We start from the raw sequence: 19,511 nt of genomic DNA on the forward strand, positions 1-19,511 counted from the left end.
CCATTTGCGAAGACATGGATGGAGCTCGAGTTTACTATGCTAAGAGAAATAAGTCAGTCACAGAAAGACATATACCATATGATTTCACTCATATGTGGAATTTAAGAAACAAAAGAGATGAACATAGGGGAAGGGGGGGGGAAAGAGAGAGGGGGAAGCAAACCAGATGAGACTCTTAAATATAGCAAACAAACCGACAGTTACCAGAGGGGAGGTGGGCCGGGGGATGGATTGAAACAGGTGATAGGGATTAAGGAATGCACCTGTCGTGATGAGCACAGGGTGATGTCTGGAAGTGTTCAATCACTATATTGTACGCCTGAAACTAACATTACACTGTAGGTTAACTGACTGGAAATCTAAATAAAAACTTTAAAAAGAGAAAAGAAAAAATTAAAAATAAAATGAGTATCGCCTGCTCTCTTTTGAGCTCTCAGCAATGTTCCCAAATCTGGCTGCACCGTAGAATGACACGGGGAGCTTTAGGAAGCCATCCACACTCAGACCCAGCCCAGACTGATGCCATCATCATTTCTCCAGGCGGGGCATGGCATTAGTATGTTTTCAAAGCTCCCCAGACGATTTGAATGTACAGCCCCACTCGAGAACCACTGAGTTAGAGAGTGGTTCTCACACTTTGGTCAAATCAGATTTGATTTGGGGCCCCACCCGCTGATTGCTTGAGGTGAGGCCAGAGCATGGGCATTTCTAACAAACACCCAGGTGATGCTGATGCTCCTGGTGTGGGGACCACACTGAGAACCCATGAGTTAGAGGTCAGAGGTGAGAGCAGTAGTCACCAGCCCTGACCGCACATCAAACACCTGGGGGCCCTCCCCTTCTTATGTAAAAATTTCTAAGGGGGCCTTGGGCATGGGATTTTTTAAAAAAATCTCAGGAGTGCAAAGCTGAGAACCACTGGGTTACTGGTTTCTTAATAATCTTGAATCAAAGTTGTATAATCACTATCCAACGGACTGAAAATTTTGCATGTCATGTATCTATTTGTTAAAAACAACTGTGTTTTGAAAATGCCCCTTAATTTCATTTTATTTCTGTAATAAACATCCCAGGGACTTGCTCAAACTTATGGCCAAACTAAAAAAAGAACAAAGCCAAAAAGCCAAAAAAAAATTTGCCTTAAGACTCCTGGTTTAAAACCCGGAAAGAAAAATGTCAATTTCCTACTCTGGAGGGTGTGTGTGTGTGTGTGTGTGTGTGTGTGTGTGTGTGTGTGCGTGTGTGTGCGTGTGTGTGTGTGTGTGCGCGCGTGTGTGTGTGTGTGCGCGCGCGCGCGCGCGCGTGTGTGTGTATATATGTATGTGTATGTATATATATATATATATATGCCAAATGTAATCTATGCCAGACAGATGGCTGGATATTCAGATAAAAGTTAACCAAAGCATGCCTATAGCCTTATAAATTCCACACCTGCCCCTGCGTGGATTAGCTACTCTTCAGCTGACTACGCTTTATAGCTCTATTTATATTCCTTGATACAGCACAAAGAATCAAATGCCAAATGTCTCAAACTATTATCTCCTATGTGAGAGGAAAGGAGAAGAAATAGCAGAGGTTTCCTTTATTTACCAGAGCTGCCTCAGCAACTATAAAACAATGTTCTATTCTCCTGACATTATCTCCAAAACACTCCTACTTCCCTCCTCCACTTGAGGAAAATTTCACCACACAGAACAGTATCTTCAAAGGCGGGTGTTTATGTACATTGGAGATAAGGTCAAAGCAATGGAACATTGGCAAAGGATCACAACTCAAATTCCTCTGTCAAATCAGCAGCACTATTTTCAAGGGAGTTTGGAAACCAGGAGGAAAGGAACCCAAAAAAGCCAAACAAGATATTCACCACTGATTATCACGCAAATCCAGGAAAATAATGGAGTAAAGAGACAAAAGTTGTCATCCTGGCATATACTGGATAATGAAACAGAGAGATCGTGTTTCCACTCCTAGGTCTATAAATTACAGAACTATGGACACATGGGTTTTAAGAGATGGATAAAAGAACATTGGAGAAGCCCTTTTTATAACAGAGGTCTGAACTGGACGAGATGTCCAGCAGTGCGTACACTGGCGTAAAGTCACACAATAGAAAATGAACAGCAATGAAAACAAGCCAGCAAGCACGCACCCACACACATAACCCCCAGTTAACACAGTTGAGCAAAGAAGCCAGATGCAAAATAGGATATACTGTCTGCTCACATTGACACGAAGTCCAAAAACAGGCAAACCTAAACTTTGCACATTCTCCCCAAATTCCGGTGAGTGGTTATCTTTGCTGAGCAGAGGGAGTGATCAGTGAAACAGAGAAGACGCAGCCAGGGGGCTTCTGCGCCACTGGCAATAATGATCTATGACTTCACCTGGAGGGTGACCATCCAGGTGTCACGCTGTGATTAAGTCATTAAACCCTGCATTCTTGTTTTTAGCACTTTTCTGCGTGTGTATTATATTTAATCCTAAAATTTTTAATTTAAAACCTCCGGGGTTTGCCACCTGCCATTCACTGTCTAGAAAGCCCTCCTTCTCCAACTGCCTACAGAGCATGCTCCTAAACCCCCCTCAGGTTTCTCATCTTTGGGAAGCCTCCACAGGTTCCCCAAGCCGATCCGGGGGCTCCCTCTACTTGCACTCCCATTCCAGCCTATAAGCAAGGGTCTCACTGTTTGCTCCCATCTATTTAGGTGTGTTTATCCACCGGATTAAACAAGGGCTCTGAGGTAGTGTCCTTTCATCTCAGCACCTAGGGGTAACCCAGCACTCAGCACCTCCTCAATATCCCCGGGGTGAAGAAAAGGCATTTTGAGAACATTACAGACACTTTTCTTCATTAATTTTGTCTTCTTAACTTTCTCTAGAATTTCCGCAGATACTGTTCCAGTCCAACAACCAATGGAAGGAAAATAATAACTAGATCCATCAACCATCCGAGGAAAAAAATAACTAGACCCTTTCAATATGAGAGTTTCTTAAGTGCTCTTCCTTTTCACGGCAGACTCATTCTCTGGCTTTACGGAGAACAGTAAGCAGAATTAAAACTTCTCTTTTCTGAATTATATGTTGAGCCAGCTACTTCCCCCAGCCTCAGGGCTGGATGAGGAAATCCTGGTGAGCTAGAAGAGGGCCCAGGCTCCAGTAGCGGCGGCAAAGACTCTCACTGTGTGCATGAACTTGCTAGCCCTCCAGTTTCTGGCTTTCCTCACCTGGCCCAGGTTCCACAGACCTGCCCCAATCAAACAAGCAGATGCAAATCAGCAGGCAGAGGACTCCAAAAAAGGAAAACAACACTAGGCACGTGCCCCTCCCTCAGGCTTCGCCCCCCCACACACACACCGCGCCCCGGAACTTTTACACGGAACTTTTACACGGAACTTTTACACCTTCGTGCAGAATCAAGTAGCCTGAGTTTCATATGGTTTGCCCAAGGGGATGAAAGAGGGAAGGAAACTGCCCTGGGGCTGCTGTTTCTCAGAAGCACATTCCTGTTCTTCACTTTTCAAAGCCTGACACTCCGGTTCAGAGAGTGCTTCATCAACCGAAGCCAAAAGAAGAGCGTTTTGTAACCAGCGTCTTGTGCCCCCCAGACCCATGTTTCAAAGCAAGACTGGCCATATCCTGACACCCAAAGCCAGGCTGCGGCGTGTTCTGTCCCTTTCTGCAGCCCTGTCATACAGACACAGACTCCAACACGGAGCTGGGAAGGAAGGTAAAAGGTCTGCCCACCTGTAGCCCAGTCCTTGGATCAGCTTACTTCCCAACCGGTCCTGGATCATTTGTATGGTTCCTTGTAAGAGGCTCTTGGCTGCCGAATCTCCGACAGCTATGGCGACAATCCGGCCTGCATCCTGTATTCTCAGAAATTCCTGCAGTCGTCTACTCTCATTGTGGTATTCGTGGGTATCAAACCTCGCACTTTCCAAAATTTTGGCCGTGTCTTGGTCAATGATCCTCACGTTGAGGCCCCTAGAAAAGTCCTTTTCAAAGGCGTAGGACCCAAAGGTCAAGCCTGAGGAATGCAGAGTTCTCGCCAACAACGTCCACGAGACCTTCTGTGCCCCATGTATCTCCAGTGTCCCACCAGCTTCCACACCAATAAATTTTTTGCCAAATGTTGGCATACTTTCACCTTCATCTGACTTGCCATACAAGGCAATTGTCGCTTTGGATTTATAGCGGCATTTTTCTGCTCCAATATGAAGCGCCCCACCATCCTTGATCAGGATGTAACGAGTCCTCAAAGTAATATTTCTGGATCCATCTTTATCATCGCCAAACACAAGCAGTCCTGCAAGGGACAAGACTAGTATCAGCCAACTTCCAAAACATCTCTCTGGGATATAGAGAAACAGAGTTTACCTTAAGTGGGGGTGGGGAAGAAAAGACTTCTGCAGTTAAGTTGGGGAAAAAATTCATTAAGAGTCTGCTTAGAAAATTAAGCCTGTTTTCAAAATAGTAAAGGTAGAGGGCGCCTGGGTGGCTCAGATGGTTAAGCGTCTGCCTTCAGCTCAGGTCATGATCTCCAGGTCCTGGGATGGAGCCCCACGTCAGGCTCCCTGCTCAACAGGGAGTCTGTTTCTCCTTCTTCCTCTGCCTCTCCCCACTGCTCCTGCTCTCTCTCTCTCTCTATCTCTATCTCGCAGTCTCAAATGAATAAATAAAAAAAACAGTAAATGTAGAAATGGAGAGTTCATGTCTCAGCATGCTAGAAATGCCCAGGGGCATGAATTTCAACCCATTCACCTTAGGACTAAATTATTTTTAGAAAAATATCTAAGAGCCTCCAAATCATTTTTACATATGTTAACCCATGTTAATTCTCTCATCACTCTCCGTAGCTGTAACAAAGATTTAGCTACGAGAGATCACCTTCTGGAACTGTTTCCTCTCCTATCAATCGGAGGTCTTGACTTGAGTGATTTCCAAGGCCCTCTTAGCTCTTGAACTCTATGGTTCTACCTTAGGAACTTCTCATGCCCCATGGATAGACCAACACCACATTCTAAAGGCTAAGAACAGTTTTCTACATACAGAACATCAAAGGCCCCCCACAGCAATGAGCAGCCTTGCAGTCCCCACAGGCAGGGACCATTCCTCACCTCCATCCTGAATGACTATAGAATTCACCGTGGCATCCGAGGTCAGACGGAACATATCTCCCTCCTTGATAACAACTTGCTTTGCAGAATCTTGTCCTGGATCCCAGTTCCTGAGACGTGGGTTCTGATCTGGGCAATTCTCTATAAAAAAAAATGCAACATCAGGATCGCATCAGTGCAATAAAATGCAAGAATGCCTTTAGCCAGATCCAAGTACTACCCTCATTTTTTGCAATCTGCAGGTGATGGGCAGACCTGTTTTAGATCCCTGCCATAAGGATGGAAATCCCATCCCATTCTGCCTAGCAGATATATCCAATCCTTTAACTTCAATGCATAAAAAAGGTTGCCCTACACAACTAAGTTGCTACCATCTAGCTCGGGTCAAACTCCACAAGGTAAACACGGAGTTCCCCTGAATCATCTAGTCTATAAATAAATTAACAGCAAGAGGCAAAACTGTGATCTGTCTTTGGACCCACACTAGGAAGCAGTTTTAGAAAACGAAATATATTCACAACATACTAGTAAATTAAAAATGGGAACTGCTAAGTAATAGGTATGTCAGGTCTTCCCAGGTTCCTTCCTGTGCACAGTAGGTGACAGAAGCACCCCTATCATTCCATAGACCCCAGCTGATAAATACCAGCTATCTGCAGATACGCACGCTTTCCCAGTGAAACTGGAAGAGGCAAACGGCCCAAGGCATGACTTCTCATTTTCAGAGATGAGGAAACTACAGATCAGAGAAGCCAAATCCAAGATTACTCAGCAAGCTGAGTGACATGCAAGTTCCCCCTTAAGAAATGAGGTTTATTGGATGTGTCGCGTTCCTTTACTAGAATTAGGATTTGCCCTTTGAACAGATGAGGATGGAAACATAAAAGTATTCTGCGTTGCCACAGCTATTTAATGCATGAGACCTTTAGTTGCTGCTATAATTGGAGTGGAGGGCAGGAATCACACGGGTTTCGATCAACTCCTGACCAAGTATTTACGGAGGATCCATTTGCTCACTTTGTACTAGATACTGTAAAATTTATAAAGCACACAATGAACTCACAGCCTGCAGAGCTTACACTACAGCTTGGGAGAGAAGCCACCAGCTAGGCAACAACTAAACACTGCAGAATGTGGTAGTCGCATGATGCGCAAATGAGCTCAGAGAAGGGAGGGGTGGGCTGGAGCACCTGAGACAGTTTCAACGAACAGGACACTAGACCTGGACCCTCAAAGGGCAGATGGTACTTAAATAAGAGGAGCATGGGGGCGCCTGGGTGGCTCAGTAGGTTAAACATCCGACTCTTGATTTAGGCTCAGATCATGATCTCAGGGTCGTGAGATTGAGCCCTGTGTCGAGCTCCATGCTGGGGCGTGGTGCTTGCTTAAGAGTCTCTCTCTCTCTCTCTCTCTCTCTCTCTCTCTCGCCCGCCGCCCCCCACTGCCGCACCTCCCCGGGTTCCCTCTACAAAAAAAAAAAAAAAAAGAAAGAAAGGAGCATGAAGGTGAGAGATGCAAGTACCCCTCACTACCCAAGTCCATTGGTTGCTCAGTTAGAAGGGCAAGGTGCAGCCCATATTTAAACTCAGCCAAGGTAGAGATAGGCAAGGTGTGCTTGGGAATTATATGAAGGTGGAAGGGACATGTTGGGAAATCATAGGAGGAAAAGTAGAGAGGCTGAGTGCAGCACCAAGATATTAATTTTTATGGAAAGAAAATTCTGATTCCTCGTTTTGAATTGTGTAACCCTTAATGCAAACATCTCATTTCTAAGCACTCATGTTGCCCTGGGCTCATGCTCTCTCTCTGAGGTGACAGTAAGGACTGCAGTTAAAATCAGCCTCACTGGTTAAGTCCTTGGCAATTATCTCATGTAATTTTTCTCAAAGCAGTTTCATAATCACCAATACTTAATTCAGATAAATCAGTGATTGTTACTATTAGACTAGAAATAATCCTTAAATGTTTCTTTCCGTTGAAGAAACAAGAAATCTCTTAAAATGTGTTCTGACTTAATACTAAGGATTTCTTAAACTTCTCTTCAACCTCCCTCTCTTCCCATAAAACATCGAGCTGGAACTCTCCATGATGTTACATCACAAGCAAATATATGCCCCATATAACAAGCACTATATACCCAGCTACTGAGAAGGAAATCCAGTTTTTTGACATGTAGAACCTACCAAATGGTTATATAATTTCTCTTGGTTTTTGTTTTGTTGTTGTTTTGTTTTGTTTTTTTAGAGAGAATCTTAAGCAAGCTCCATGCCCAGTGCAGAGCCCCACGCAGGGCTCGATCTCACAACCCTGAGATCATGACCTGAGCTGAAATCAAGAGTCAGACGCTTAATTGACTGAGCCACCCAAGTGCCCCAATTCCTCTTGTTTCTAATTATTTCCCAGGAGAGCATGCTTCCTTAGGAACCATCACCGAAAACTCTCGTCTATTTCCTTCCAGTAAAGTACACTTAATGAGGGATGCCTGGGTGGCTCAGTTGTTAAGCGTCTGCCTTCAGCTCAGGTCATGATCCCAGGGTCCTGGGATCCTGGGGTCCTTCCCTGTTCAGCGGGAAGCCTGCTTCTCCCTCTCCCACTCCCCCCTGTTTGCATTCCCTCTCTCTCTGTCAAATAAATAAATAAAAAATCTTAAAAAAATAAAGTACACTTAATGAGGAAATCCATGGTCTCCAGAAAGCACTGACAAATAGCTCAACAGCCCCGCCTTCCTGGCTGCCCACTGTTAAGCTGCGGGTTCATTATTAAGATTATATAACAGCAATAACCAAAGTGAGGCTGACCCCGAAGGATGTCAGCATACCACGTATTTCTACCAAAGTTCTACACTTATACTGCCAAAATGTGAAACTACAGAACATTGATTCAAAGGAACCACATCAGTGATTCACGGTCTTAGATGGAAAAATGAAAACATCAATTAAAGCCACGGATTTCAGCTCTGATCTTCCCCCCAGATCTGGCATCTCTTTACTGCAGATTACTTGTGAAGAATGATTCAACTGCAGCAAACTTGGTTATTTTGCTGGAGAAAAGGGAAGAGAAAATCAATGCGAGGAGCCAACAGAAAGCAATGTGACAAATTCATTCCGTGGTCGACTGGCCTGGTCAACAAAGATGTTGATATGAACATCTCTCTTACTTCAGGTCTATTTTCTTAGAAGCATTGACACAATCTCCCGCAGGACTTCAAAGTCTATAAAACCCCTACAGCACTCATGGAAACTAAATAAAATAGTATTTGTAAGTCTTGCAAATGATAACATGCTTCTCAGATGTTGTATCCATTTAAGGAGGCATCTAATTTGACAAAAATCTGTCCTAGATAGTAAAAGAAAAAAAAAAAAACTGCAGACAAAAATGATGCCCCAGTCCAGGTTGTTATGGTCCGCTTCTCCTTCAACAGCCCTGAGCCATCTGATTTTCAGCCTGGTGGATGGGACTCTATCCTGAGCCCATTCTTTATTGATACTAGATTGAGACTGACAATGAATTTCTTCAAAACCATTTGAAGTATTGATATATTACCAACTTGCAAAGCAAAAACCATTTAAGAAATGAAAACCCGCCCACAAGATATTTAATTATGAAGTAATAAGGGATTTTTAGATAAATGTATCAGACCTTAAAGCTCCTAATGGATGTTTTCCTTTCGGGATACAAATCGTTCCTCAAAAATACTTGAATCTTCTCTTTTAGCACTGTCTCCTAACCGGTTTCAAGCCACAGAACACAAATCTTAGTATTTTCACTCATTTAAAAATAAAATCAAATGTAGTTTTATCACTACATTTAGTAATTTTTCTTAATATATATATTTTTTTAATTTTTATTTTAAGTAGGCTCCACCCCAATATGGGGCTCGAACTCACAACCATGAAATCAAGTCGCACACTCTACGGACTAAGCCAGCCAGGTACCCCTACATTCAGTAACTTTTATCACTAGAAACTTTTGGCAGTCAGAAAATCATACCTACCACAAAGGAAGAAATTATGCTATCTCAAGAATTCAGTAAAGATTCTTAAAATGAACATTTTGAAAAGAAATGCTCCAAAAACATCTTGAGCACTGGGACAAAATAGCAAAATGGAAAGAAGAGCAATCCTTCGGTTATATCATTTCCAGTGGATTCCTTTAACAATTGCTTTAATGAGCAGTTATGCCTTCTATTCTCTAATTATATATGCATTAGCTAGAGCCAAGTTAAGGTAACACAAGCTTTTCTTTTTAATTCTATTCTCTTATTTCCTTCCCTCCTCCTTCTCCTAGAACTCGTGCTCTGTACACATGCGTGCCCACACGTGCGTACACACGCACTTACCATCTGGAGCGTATTTTGAGGAGATCCCTAAAATGACCGCGAGTGCAACAAAAAATGAGAAACTAGTGATAGCAAAGCAAATGAAGGTATTTTTGTGCCTCTTCTGCTTCTGGCTTTCTCTCTGGGCTTGCTGCTCTTCAGGGGAGAAAGCAAAGGTGGCCCGGGCTTCCTGTCTGATGGAGGTCAGTTTGGCTGAAGCTTGGCTCTTTGGAGGAGGAGGGGGCCGCAGGGGCACAACCTTCCCTGGCACGTAGCCAGACGAGCGATGGCTGCTTCCATTCTGAGGCTGGAGGAAAGCAGGGGAGTGTCCCCTGGAATCAGTGGCATGCATGATAAACTGTCACTGCGAAAAGAAAAAAAATTAAGGTTCAGAAATGTGAGAACTGGGGTGCCTGGGTGGCTCAGTCGGTTAAGCATCTGCCTTCGGCTCAGGTCATGATCCCGGGGTCCTGGGATCGAGCCCTGCATCGGGCTCCCTGCTCGGCAGGGAGCCTGCTTCTCCCTCTCCCACTCCCCCTGCTTGTGTTCCCTCTCTCGCTGTCTCTCTTTCTGTCAAATAAATAAATAAATAAATAAATAAATAAATAAATAAAAACAACAAAAAAGAAATGTGAGAATTGGCTTTTTTTTTTTTAAAGATTTATTTGTGTGAGTGAGCAGGGGAGGGTCAGAGGGAGAGAGAGAGAATCCTCAAGCAGACTCCTTGCTGAGTGCAGAGCCTGATGTGGGGCTCGATCCCAGGACCCTGAGATCATGACCTGAGCCCCTGAGCCGAAACCAAGAGTTGGCCGCTCAACCAACCACGCCACCCAGGCGCCCCTGTAATGGCTTTATGAAGTGTTTTTTATTGTGATCAAATCATGTCGCATGAAACTCACAACTTAAACCATTTTTAAAGTACACAATCTGGTGACATTCAGTACCTTCACAATTTTGCACAACCATCACCACCAACCATCTCCAGGACATTTTCATCATCCCAAACAGAAACTCTGTAGCCATTATGCAAGAATTCCCTGTTCTTCCCTTCCCCCCAGTCCCTGGTAACCACTGTAATGACTCTGAAAATATCAAGTCAGCTCACACCCCTGATAGAGTCACTAACTATCTTCTAATGTCACTGCTTCTTGGGCCTGGCTACACATCTGAATCACCCACTAACATTAAAGCCCCGTGCCACACCCCAAACAATGAAGTCAGGATCCAAGCATCCCTATCTTTTAAATGCCCCCCACAAAGCGAGGCTAACGAGCACCTTGGTTGAGAGCCACTCCAAGGCAACCGTTCTCAATTTGCATTGTGCCTAAGAATCACCAGGGATATTTGTTATTTCCAGCTCAACTGGTGCAAAGAGGACCATGGATTTTATATCTTTAACACATACCCTGGTGAGACACTGAAGCAAGTGGTCACACTTTGAGTATCATGACTCTAAGCTCTTCCAGCTGAAGTTAAAGTCCATGCACCCTACGAAGGCCACAAGTTCCAATAGACAAGCTTTCACGTTTAGGTGTTCAATTTCCCTGCTAGATTTTTCTTTTGGTGAAGCAACTTAAGAATTTGTACTGTGTTATCCCTTAACTATAGACTATGAATTCATTTAGTGAGGAAACCTGAAGTCTACATTCTCTTGTTAAAAAAGAGACAACAGGCCCAAAATGGAGTCCCTTGTGCTAAGGCCATGTCACCGAACCAAGACTTAACATCTAACCTAATTGTGGTTTCAGACTCTCTCAGGAATGTAACCTTTAACCAGTCTGAAGTTACCTGGTCAGCACTAGTAAGATAATCTGCCTGACAGACCCCTGCCTTCCCCCAAAGGAAGGTGACCTCGCCTGAAACAATCCACTCTTTGCTAGAAACTTCTTTTTCTGACCTCTGCCTCCCATTTTGTAAAGCTCCTTGGAGCCCCTTTCTATCTGCTAACATAAGATGCTGCCTGATCCATGAATCATTAAGTAAAGCCAATTAGATCTTCAAATTCACTCAAGTGAATGCTGTTTTTTAACAATCTCTTTAAATCTTCAAATTTTGTTTAAAAAATAGGCATTCAAATATTATGGTTAGGATAATTAAAAAAAAAAAAAAGTCTAACTCAGAATCCTTACTGCCAGGCACTGTTCTAAACCTCTCAACGTATATTACTCATCTAATACATTTAACACAACAAATCTCAGTAGCTCCCACGGTCCCCATTGTACACATGAGAAAAACTGAGGCCTACAAATGTTAATTAGCGAGTATATGGGAAAACCAGGACTCAAACCCAGGGCGCTAGAGTTCAGGCTCTTAACCGTTATACCAATGTGTCTTTCAAAACAATTGAGAGGCGATAATGTCAAAGAAATCAGTTTTCTGATTTGCAAGGGTGTAACCAGAATGAGTCTGAAAGAGCACATTAATATTTTCAAGAATTCTTCATGCAGAAGTTCACTACAAATGATTCTTATCTAAGAGAAGCTGACACATAAACCAAGGTCCTTTTTATTCTTTATAGTAAGCATCTGTGAGTTTCTGAATGAAAGAGTAAGTTCTGAATGCAACCCTATTCTGTTACTTTGCAAAGTCAAAGAAAGAATGCAAGGAAGCAAAAAATGCTATGCTTATATCATGTTCTTATTGGAAGGGCTGTGGGTAAATAAGATGTGTTCAGTGCCTTCAGAAACATGATGTTCAACCTCTTTCCTTACTTCCCTTCCTTAATAACTAGAGCATCTCAGTGTCACCTGATTTCATTCAGTACCCTTGTAACTAATCCCCTCATCTTCTGCCAAAACAATAAGATCCCAGTCACAGGGGTACCCCCAAATTGCTCTAAACTACAGCAAATCCATGAAACACAAAATGTGGTCATTAGAAAAGCCATTAATAAGCATTCCCAGGAACCAAACGACCTGGAAATTAATGGGGACAGAAAGGGAATCTAATCAGGAATTGATGCGGATTTTACACGGGGCAAAGAACATTCTCGGAGTCAGTGTGTCTGTCAAAAACACTTGGTTAGCGGGGTTTGATTTCTGAACAAAAGTAATTATTTAGATGAAGCTTAAGCTCTGAGACAAAGGGAAGAGAACACGATTCAAGGTGCTATTGAAGAAACTGCTGCATGTGCCAAACAGCAGAACGAAATAATAGAGACATCCTGCTGGAACAAATGAGAGAGTATAACAAAGACCCCTTTATGATCCTCTATTAACAAAGACAGGACGAAACTAGATATTCTTGAGTGCCAGGCTCACCAGGGTGGGAGGGGAGGCAGGACTATAATCTGCTCTGAAAGGGAGTGGGAAGCTTTTGTTCAAGGCTGCAATCATCTGATACTTCATTGTTTCAGGGTGAGAAAGGTTGTTATTACTTAACAGGCTAGAGGGCCCTTTTGTGGGCGATGATGTGTCTCCAGATGTACCCACAATATAGTAACAGGCAGTAAGAGGCTAAATGAAGCCGCCAACCCACTGGGAATAAATTTGTGTCTTCACATTCACAAAAATGATATCCTATGTGGAAAACTCTGATGGTGTCTGCCACAAATTAAAATGGTCAATAAATGAAAAATAACTGTGGCTGTGTTTTCCCCATAACTCTTTTGTAAAACTAAATATATATATTTTTTAATTTTTATTATTTTTTTAAGTAAACTCTACACCCAACATGGGGCTTGAACTCATGACCCCCCGAGATCAAGAGTGGCTTGCTCTACCAACTGAGCCAGCCAGGCATCCCAAAACTAAATACATTTATGTTCATATATCCTGAGCCCATTAGCTCCACTTGACTGGAAAACATGTAAATGCATAAGCAACAGACAGAATCATTCTTTTCCGAAGAAGTAAACACACTGTTGGAACCATCTTAAAAATTACAACCAGGGACATTTGGTTGGCTCAGTCAGAAGAACAAGCAATGCTTAACCTCGGGGTCATGAGTTCAAGTCCCATGCTGGGTGTAGAGATTACTTAAATAAATAAATAAACGTTTAAAACATTACAACTAAAAAAATCATTTTATGCAGACTTCTTTCAATTTATCACCATTTTTTAAAGGTACAAGACACAAATACACTGCTTTAGAATTTCACTTTACATTTATGAGTTTACTTTAGGAGTAGTACTATGAATCGATTACTTAAAAATATGATCGCTAGTTATAGATTTCAATTCTTTGTGGGAAGAATTGACATTTCACTCATTCAATAAGCAATTGTGAGCTCTCTTGCAGTCACTAGAGAATTGTGGTGAGCACCATGGAAGACAGACAAAAGATTTGCAGCAACCCTAAGAAACACAATTCCTAAATTCAATTTTAATGACTTACTTGAAGGCAGAGTGGAATTGACCAAGGAAATACAGTTGACCCTTGAACTGGGGGGCGGTGAGGGGCACTGATTCCCGCCTCCCCCACCAAGCAGTCAAAAATCCATGAATAACTTTTGACTCTCCAAAAATTTAACTACTAATAGCTTACTGTTGACCGGAAGCCTTATGGATGACATAAAACAGTGGATTACCACACATTTCATATGTTATATGTATCTACACTGTATTCTTACAATAAAGGAAGCTAGAGAAAAGAAAATGCTATTAAGAAAACACATTTACAGCTTGGATTAGTGTGAGTTTAGGGTTCCGAGAACAAAGAGGCACCTAACAGAAGAAAACATGAAGAGTTCCCTCCAGCTCTCAAGACTTCAAGGTGAGTCTGAGCTGTCATTTTAAACTTTTTATGACAGACCAATATTTTTACTCAATACACTAATAATTTGCTCATATTACATGTCATTTTTAAGAGGGCTGTCTTCCTCGTGTAAAGAACACAGTACTCTACGGAAAGAACACGTTAGCATTTTATGATGTACAGCCTGAGCTAAATCCCTAAACACTGACAGATAATCTAAAACGTTGGAAATGCACTCCATGAGGGTTTCAAAGCATAACTCTTGGCATTTGAAAGTATTCTCTCATATGTATTTATCGGATGGTAAAAAGTAGTAGCCCGAAAGGCTTAGTAATAATTAACTAAAAAGTAAAATCATGAAGTAAATAAGTAAATATCATCTGTCGTATTTCATGCTATCATAGAAATAAATAAATGTCATGCCATTAAAGATCTTCACAGGGAATTTAGGAAAAGATTTAAAGTAGGTAATACAAGAAATTACTAAGAATATGAAACCATATCAACTTGAAAGATATAAATGCAAATGCTGAAAAAGGGGAAGCATTCAAAATCTTTTTTTCTTAAAAAAAAAACTCACAAAAAACACCTTTAAAATTTGCTATTATTTATTTTTTTAAAGATTTTATTTATTTATTTGTTCAGAGAGAGAGGGAACACAAGCAGGGGGAGTGGGAGAGGGAGAAGCAGGCTCCCCGCCAAGCAGGGAGCCCGACGCGGGGCTCGATCCCAGAACCCTGGGATCACGACCTGAGCCGAAGGCAGACGCTTAACAACTGAGCCACCCAAGAGCCCCAAAAGCTTGCTATTATTTTAAATAAAATTCTTCTGTTGGATAAAAGAGTGTATAACCTCAAACAGTAACTCAAGGTGGGAGGAGTCTGTGCATTTGGCAAGAGCAGTCAACTATAAGGAGTAATCACAGAAAATAATTTATTTTGGAATTTCAGTAACATTAAAGGAGATCAGGTTGGTGAGAGTTTCTTGGGCCTATTAAAAAAAGAACATGATTTTAAGAAAATTGATAGAGTCTCATTTAAAGTCGTCAAACACCGTGCTATCCCACCCATGAAGCCCCGTCATCTCAGGATGCTACAGGAAGTTCCCTGGCTGTTCTTCCCTGCACTCCGTCTAAAACTCTTGGTCGGATGGCTCAGGTGGTAGAGCCTGTAACTTCTGACCTTGAGTTCAAGCCCCACGTTGAGTGTAGAGATGACTGAAAAAAAAAAGTTTTTTTAAATAAAACTCTAGTTGGATCATCTTGCTTTCTGCCTTACGTTTCAGCTAACATGTGGACTGGTCCATCCAGCCCCTGCAATTGACTATAAGCTTTTTTTTTTTTTTAAAGATTTTATTTATTTTACAGAGAGAGAGAGCACAAGCAGGGGGATCGGCAAGTGGAGGGAGAGGGAGAAGCAGGCTTCCCCCTGAGCAAGGAGCCCAACGCGGGGCTCGATCCCAGGACCCTGGGACCATGACCTGAGCTGAAGGCAGACACCTAACCATCTGAGCCACCCAGGCGCCCTGACTATAAGCTTCTTGAGAACAGGGACTAGTCTTACTTAGGATTCTCACAGGACCTTCCACATCATAGATCCTCACTAGGTGCTTGTTGGACTTAGATCACACTCTACCTCTATAGACCACACACACACACACACACACACATTGGAATTTTCCACTCAATCTTTCCTCGACATCCTTGAGGCTCTGGGAAATTTGTCTCATCTATCTGGATCTGTTGCCCTGATTTGGGAAAAATTGAGAACATTTACTACTTCAAGCAAAAAAGCCAAAGCATTAATTTTTACAAAATGCAAACCTAGTGTGCAATCGAGCGGGCGACTAAAGGTATTATTACCAACTGCAAATAGGCATTCTAAAGATAAAAAGTGGCAAACTAGACAAGCTGAGCCTTTCACAATATTTTGTAATACTTGTAGCAAAACAGTAGGAAATGCAGTAGGCACACAGGAAAAAGGAAAGTGTTCCATTCCACTTCATATTGTCATGCTGACAGCCAGTAAAGGCTGTGATCTGGGGCACCTGGCTGGCTCAGTCGGTAAAGCGACTCTTGATCAGCGGGTCGTGAGTTCGAGCCCTACTTCGGGCACAGAGCTTACTTTGAAAACAATGCTGTGAGCAAAGGGAAAGTCTCCTCAATACAGACAGAGCAGGAATTCAAAGCCAGTAAGTGCTTTTTAAAAGGACTGAGTTTTCACGTTCTTTCTTTTTTTTTAACTTTTTTTTAAGATTTTAGTTATTTTTTTTAAAGATTTTATTTATTTATTTGACAGAGAGAGTGAACACAAGCAGGGGGAGTGGGAAAGGGAGAAGCAGGCTTCCTGCTGAGCAGGGAGCCCGATGTGGGGCTCAATCCCAGGACCCTGGGATCATGACCTGAGCCGAAGGCAGACGCTTAACCAACTGAGCCACCCAGGCGCCCCAAGATTTTATTTTTTTATTGACAGAGAGAGAGAGAGTGAGAAACAGAGTACAAGCAGGGGGAGCTGCAGGTTGAGGGAGAGGGAGAAGCAGGCTTCCCGCTGAGCAGGGAGCCCGATGCGGGGCTCGATCCCAGGACCCTGGGATCACGACCTGAGCCGAAGGCAGACGCTTAATGACTGAGCCACCCAGGCCCCCTTTCACGTTCTTTCTACTGCTGAGATGCTAACATAGAAGACAAACCACCTACTATACGTGCTTATTATTCACACGGTGGTTGAGGACACTTACCCTCGAAGCTGTATATTCAGTCCCCCAAATCACCCAGCCTCTCCAACCCAGTGGAGAGGGGTTCTCACAGCCCAGTGCCATGTGTATCAGCCCCCTCATATCCAACACCTGATGAAAATGCTCTACTTTTGACTCATTTCAAGTCTTTGAAATCCTACCTACATTTGTCATGAGAACTGATTTTTGAATGGAAAATCCAGGCTTACAGGAACAATCAAGAAGCTGGCATGATCTCAAGTTTACTCTTCTTTGATGAAGCCCATAATTTTTGAAACAGTATCCAGTCTAAAGGTCAGTTCTGCAAGTTACAGTCCAGTTTAGGGAACAACTGGCCAAAGTCTGGCTGAGGAAATTTCCTTTTATTAAGATCCTGGTAGGTCTTTACCACATACCCACTGGTATGCTCTTGGTCACAACAAAATGTAACACATGCCAGGAACAAGAGGTGTTCATGAATTATCCTGAAAACAAATGACAGATGTTTATAATTATTAGTAATTATGACCTAATTAAAATTTTAACCAGCTCTTAATGGTCTTGAACTTCCAATTAATGGTACCAACTTCCAATCTCCCATTTTTAGGAGAAAGATAACATCAAGGAATCAGGTTTAGGGTGATGGGGGACAGCGGTAGGGTGTTTCTTTAGTTTTGTTGTAGATTCAGACTATGTCTATAGTTGATAAACAGCTCAAGACTTTAATCATATAAAGCTGTTCTGTAAGAAATAAGCTTAGCAGGGACGCCAGGGTGGTTCAGTCGTTAAGCGTCAGCCTTCGACTCAGGTCATGATCCCAGGGTCCTGGGATCGAGCCCCGCATCAGGCTCCCTGCTCCGCGGGAAGCCTGCTTCTCCCTCTCCCACTCCCCCTGCTTGTGTTCCCTCTCTCGCTGTGTCTCTCTCTGTCAAATAAATACATAAAATCTTTAAAAAAAAAAGAAAGAAGCTTACCAAAACTGACTTTTAGGCCCTTTAGTTTCTCAAAACATCAAATAAATACTTAAGTGTGATCAATATTTTCATGAAGATTATGTATTTAAATACATATTATACAGGTTTTTCAAAAACAATGGTTGAAAAGTTTCTGGCGGAACATCCTTCTTTACATAGTTTAGAGGAATATATTTTATTGCATATCCTATTCCCAGAGCATGCAGGATAACATATATTTTTAAACAATAATCCCTGCAACAGAATTCAACAGAAATGCTAGGTCTGTACTTATAGCTCTTTGGGAGAAAACAGACAGATGGTGGAGGAAAATTAAGTTCAGTTTCATTCAGAGAACAGCTTGGTTTGTGCAAGCATACACCCAAAGAATCCAATCCCCTGAGACCTCCAAACAGAACAGTGCTCTCAGACAAGACATATTCTCCATCATTACCTTGTACGGGTAGGCCTTTTGTCTTTCCTTTCGACTCTCCAAACCAAGATGAGTCACTATCACTTGCAATTGCCTGACATGGTCCCAAGAAATAAGACATTTGTCATGGTTAGTTTATTTACATTCATTCTGGTTCACTTTTACTAAGCTGATTGTACCCAGGCCAATGTTGCAGAGGCAGAGGGGAAGCACCAACCCTCCATTAAAAACCTCTCCCTATGCAGGGGAAGGATACGGGGCTGAGAAATCTTCATTTTTATTCCGCTTCCTTCTTTTTCCACTTGGTCAATTTAGACACATATGATGAATGATACTCCCCACAGTTGAGCTACTATTACGTATAAACACCAATACACCCAGACTTGAAGTCTAGCACCATGGATCATCGTTCACATTACCTCCTCCCTCAAAAGGAAACCACTCTCCCGGTACATGCTAACTCTGTTAAAATATAATACAGAGAAATGACAAGGAATTTTTCAAGCCTATAATCTCCTAAAAAGGCTAAATTGACTAGAAATTATTTTTTGTCACTAAGCATTTGAGTCAGAATAAGTATTATTGAAAGCCAGAAGACATTTGTTTTTTCCTGCTTAGCAATTCACTTTTTGTTAAGCTCTACTGTTAAGCTCTTTGCCAGAAAACCATAGTCGGGAAATAATAAACCCCTGGAAAACAAAAATTAACTAAAAATACTAAGAGTTGGATTATGTTGAAAACAACGAAGCAACAAACGCTGAGTTTATGGGTCTGCAGTGAAGGAATTCAGATGAGCAAATCAGCTACAATTTCACTAAAATGGATATAGCCTCGAAAATTATGTTGGAATCTCCCGTTAAATATGGATCCCTCTGAACAAAGAGTCTGTATTTATAATATCTAATGCCCAAAGTAAACCAAGTGAACACTTTCCCGTCTTAAAGTTATATAGGCGACCTTTTAAGAAATATTTTTAGTTCTTTCTTATAGTCCTCTCATTTATGCAGGGTACAGGAGGCAGATGTCTGATTTTCCTGAAACCAAACATACTCATTAATCCTGTCTTTTTCAAATCTGTTAAGCGTCTCCATGAAAAGCAGTGCTTGACCCCAAAGCCAAGATGGCTGACAGAGCGAAAAGGCCGAAGAACATTACCATGGGCAACAAAAGAGAAGCAAAAGGAAAAAGGAAACAGACCATACAGACCAACAGGGGAGAAAGGCTGACAAGGAAGAATATCTAACACTCCTTACCAGGTCAAAAATAAATTTAAAAAAAAA

The 19,511-nt window shown here is 42.2% G+C and overlaps 1 protein-coding gene across 1 annotated transcript in view; it reads right to left on the bottom strand.

Moving 5' to 3' along the window:
• Positions 1–19,511, bottom strand: part of CEMIP2 (cell migration inducing hyaluronidase 2) — an 85,622-nt gene that overhangs the window by 58,507 nt on the left and 7,604 nt on the right. Inside the window, exons 2-4 of the mRNA XM_028089075.2 lie at positions 9,460–9,802; positions 5,121–5,261; positions 3,748–4,309 (exon numbers count right to left, since the gene is read on the bottom strand). Of these exons, the coding sequence (XP_027944876.1) occupies positions 3,748–4,309; positions 5,121–5,261; positions 9,460–9,790 (1,034 nt within the window). The 5' untranslated portion in view covers positions 9,791–9,802. The remainder of the gene's footprint in view (positions 1–3,747; positions 4,310–5,120; positions 5,262–9,459; positions 9,803–19,511) is intronic.

The sequence above is a fragment of the Eumetopias jubatus genome, unplaced genomic scaffold, assembly GCF_037043125.1.
Source record: "Eumetopias jubatus isolate StellerSeaLion01/CBP00866 unplaced genomic scaffold, mEumJub1_p1.0 scaffold_15, whole genome shotgun sequence".
NCBI lineage: Eukaryota > Metazoa > Chordata > Mammalia > Carnivora > Otariidae > Eumetopias > Eumetopias jubatus.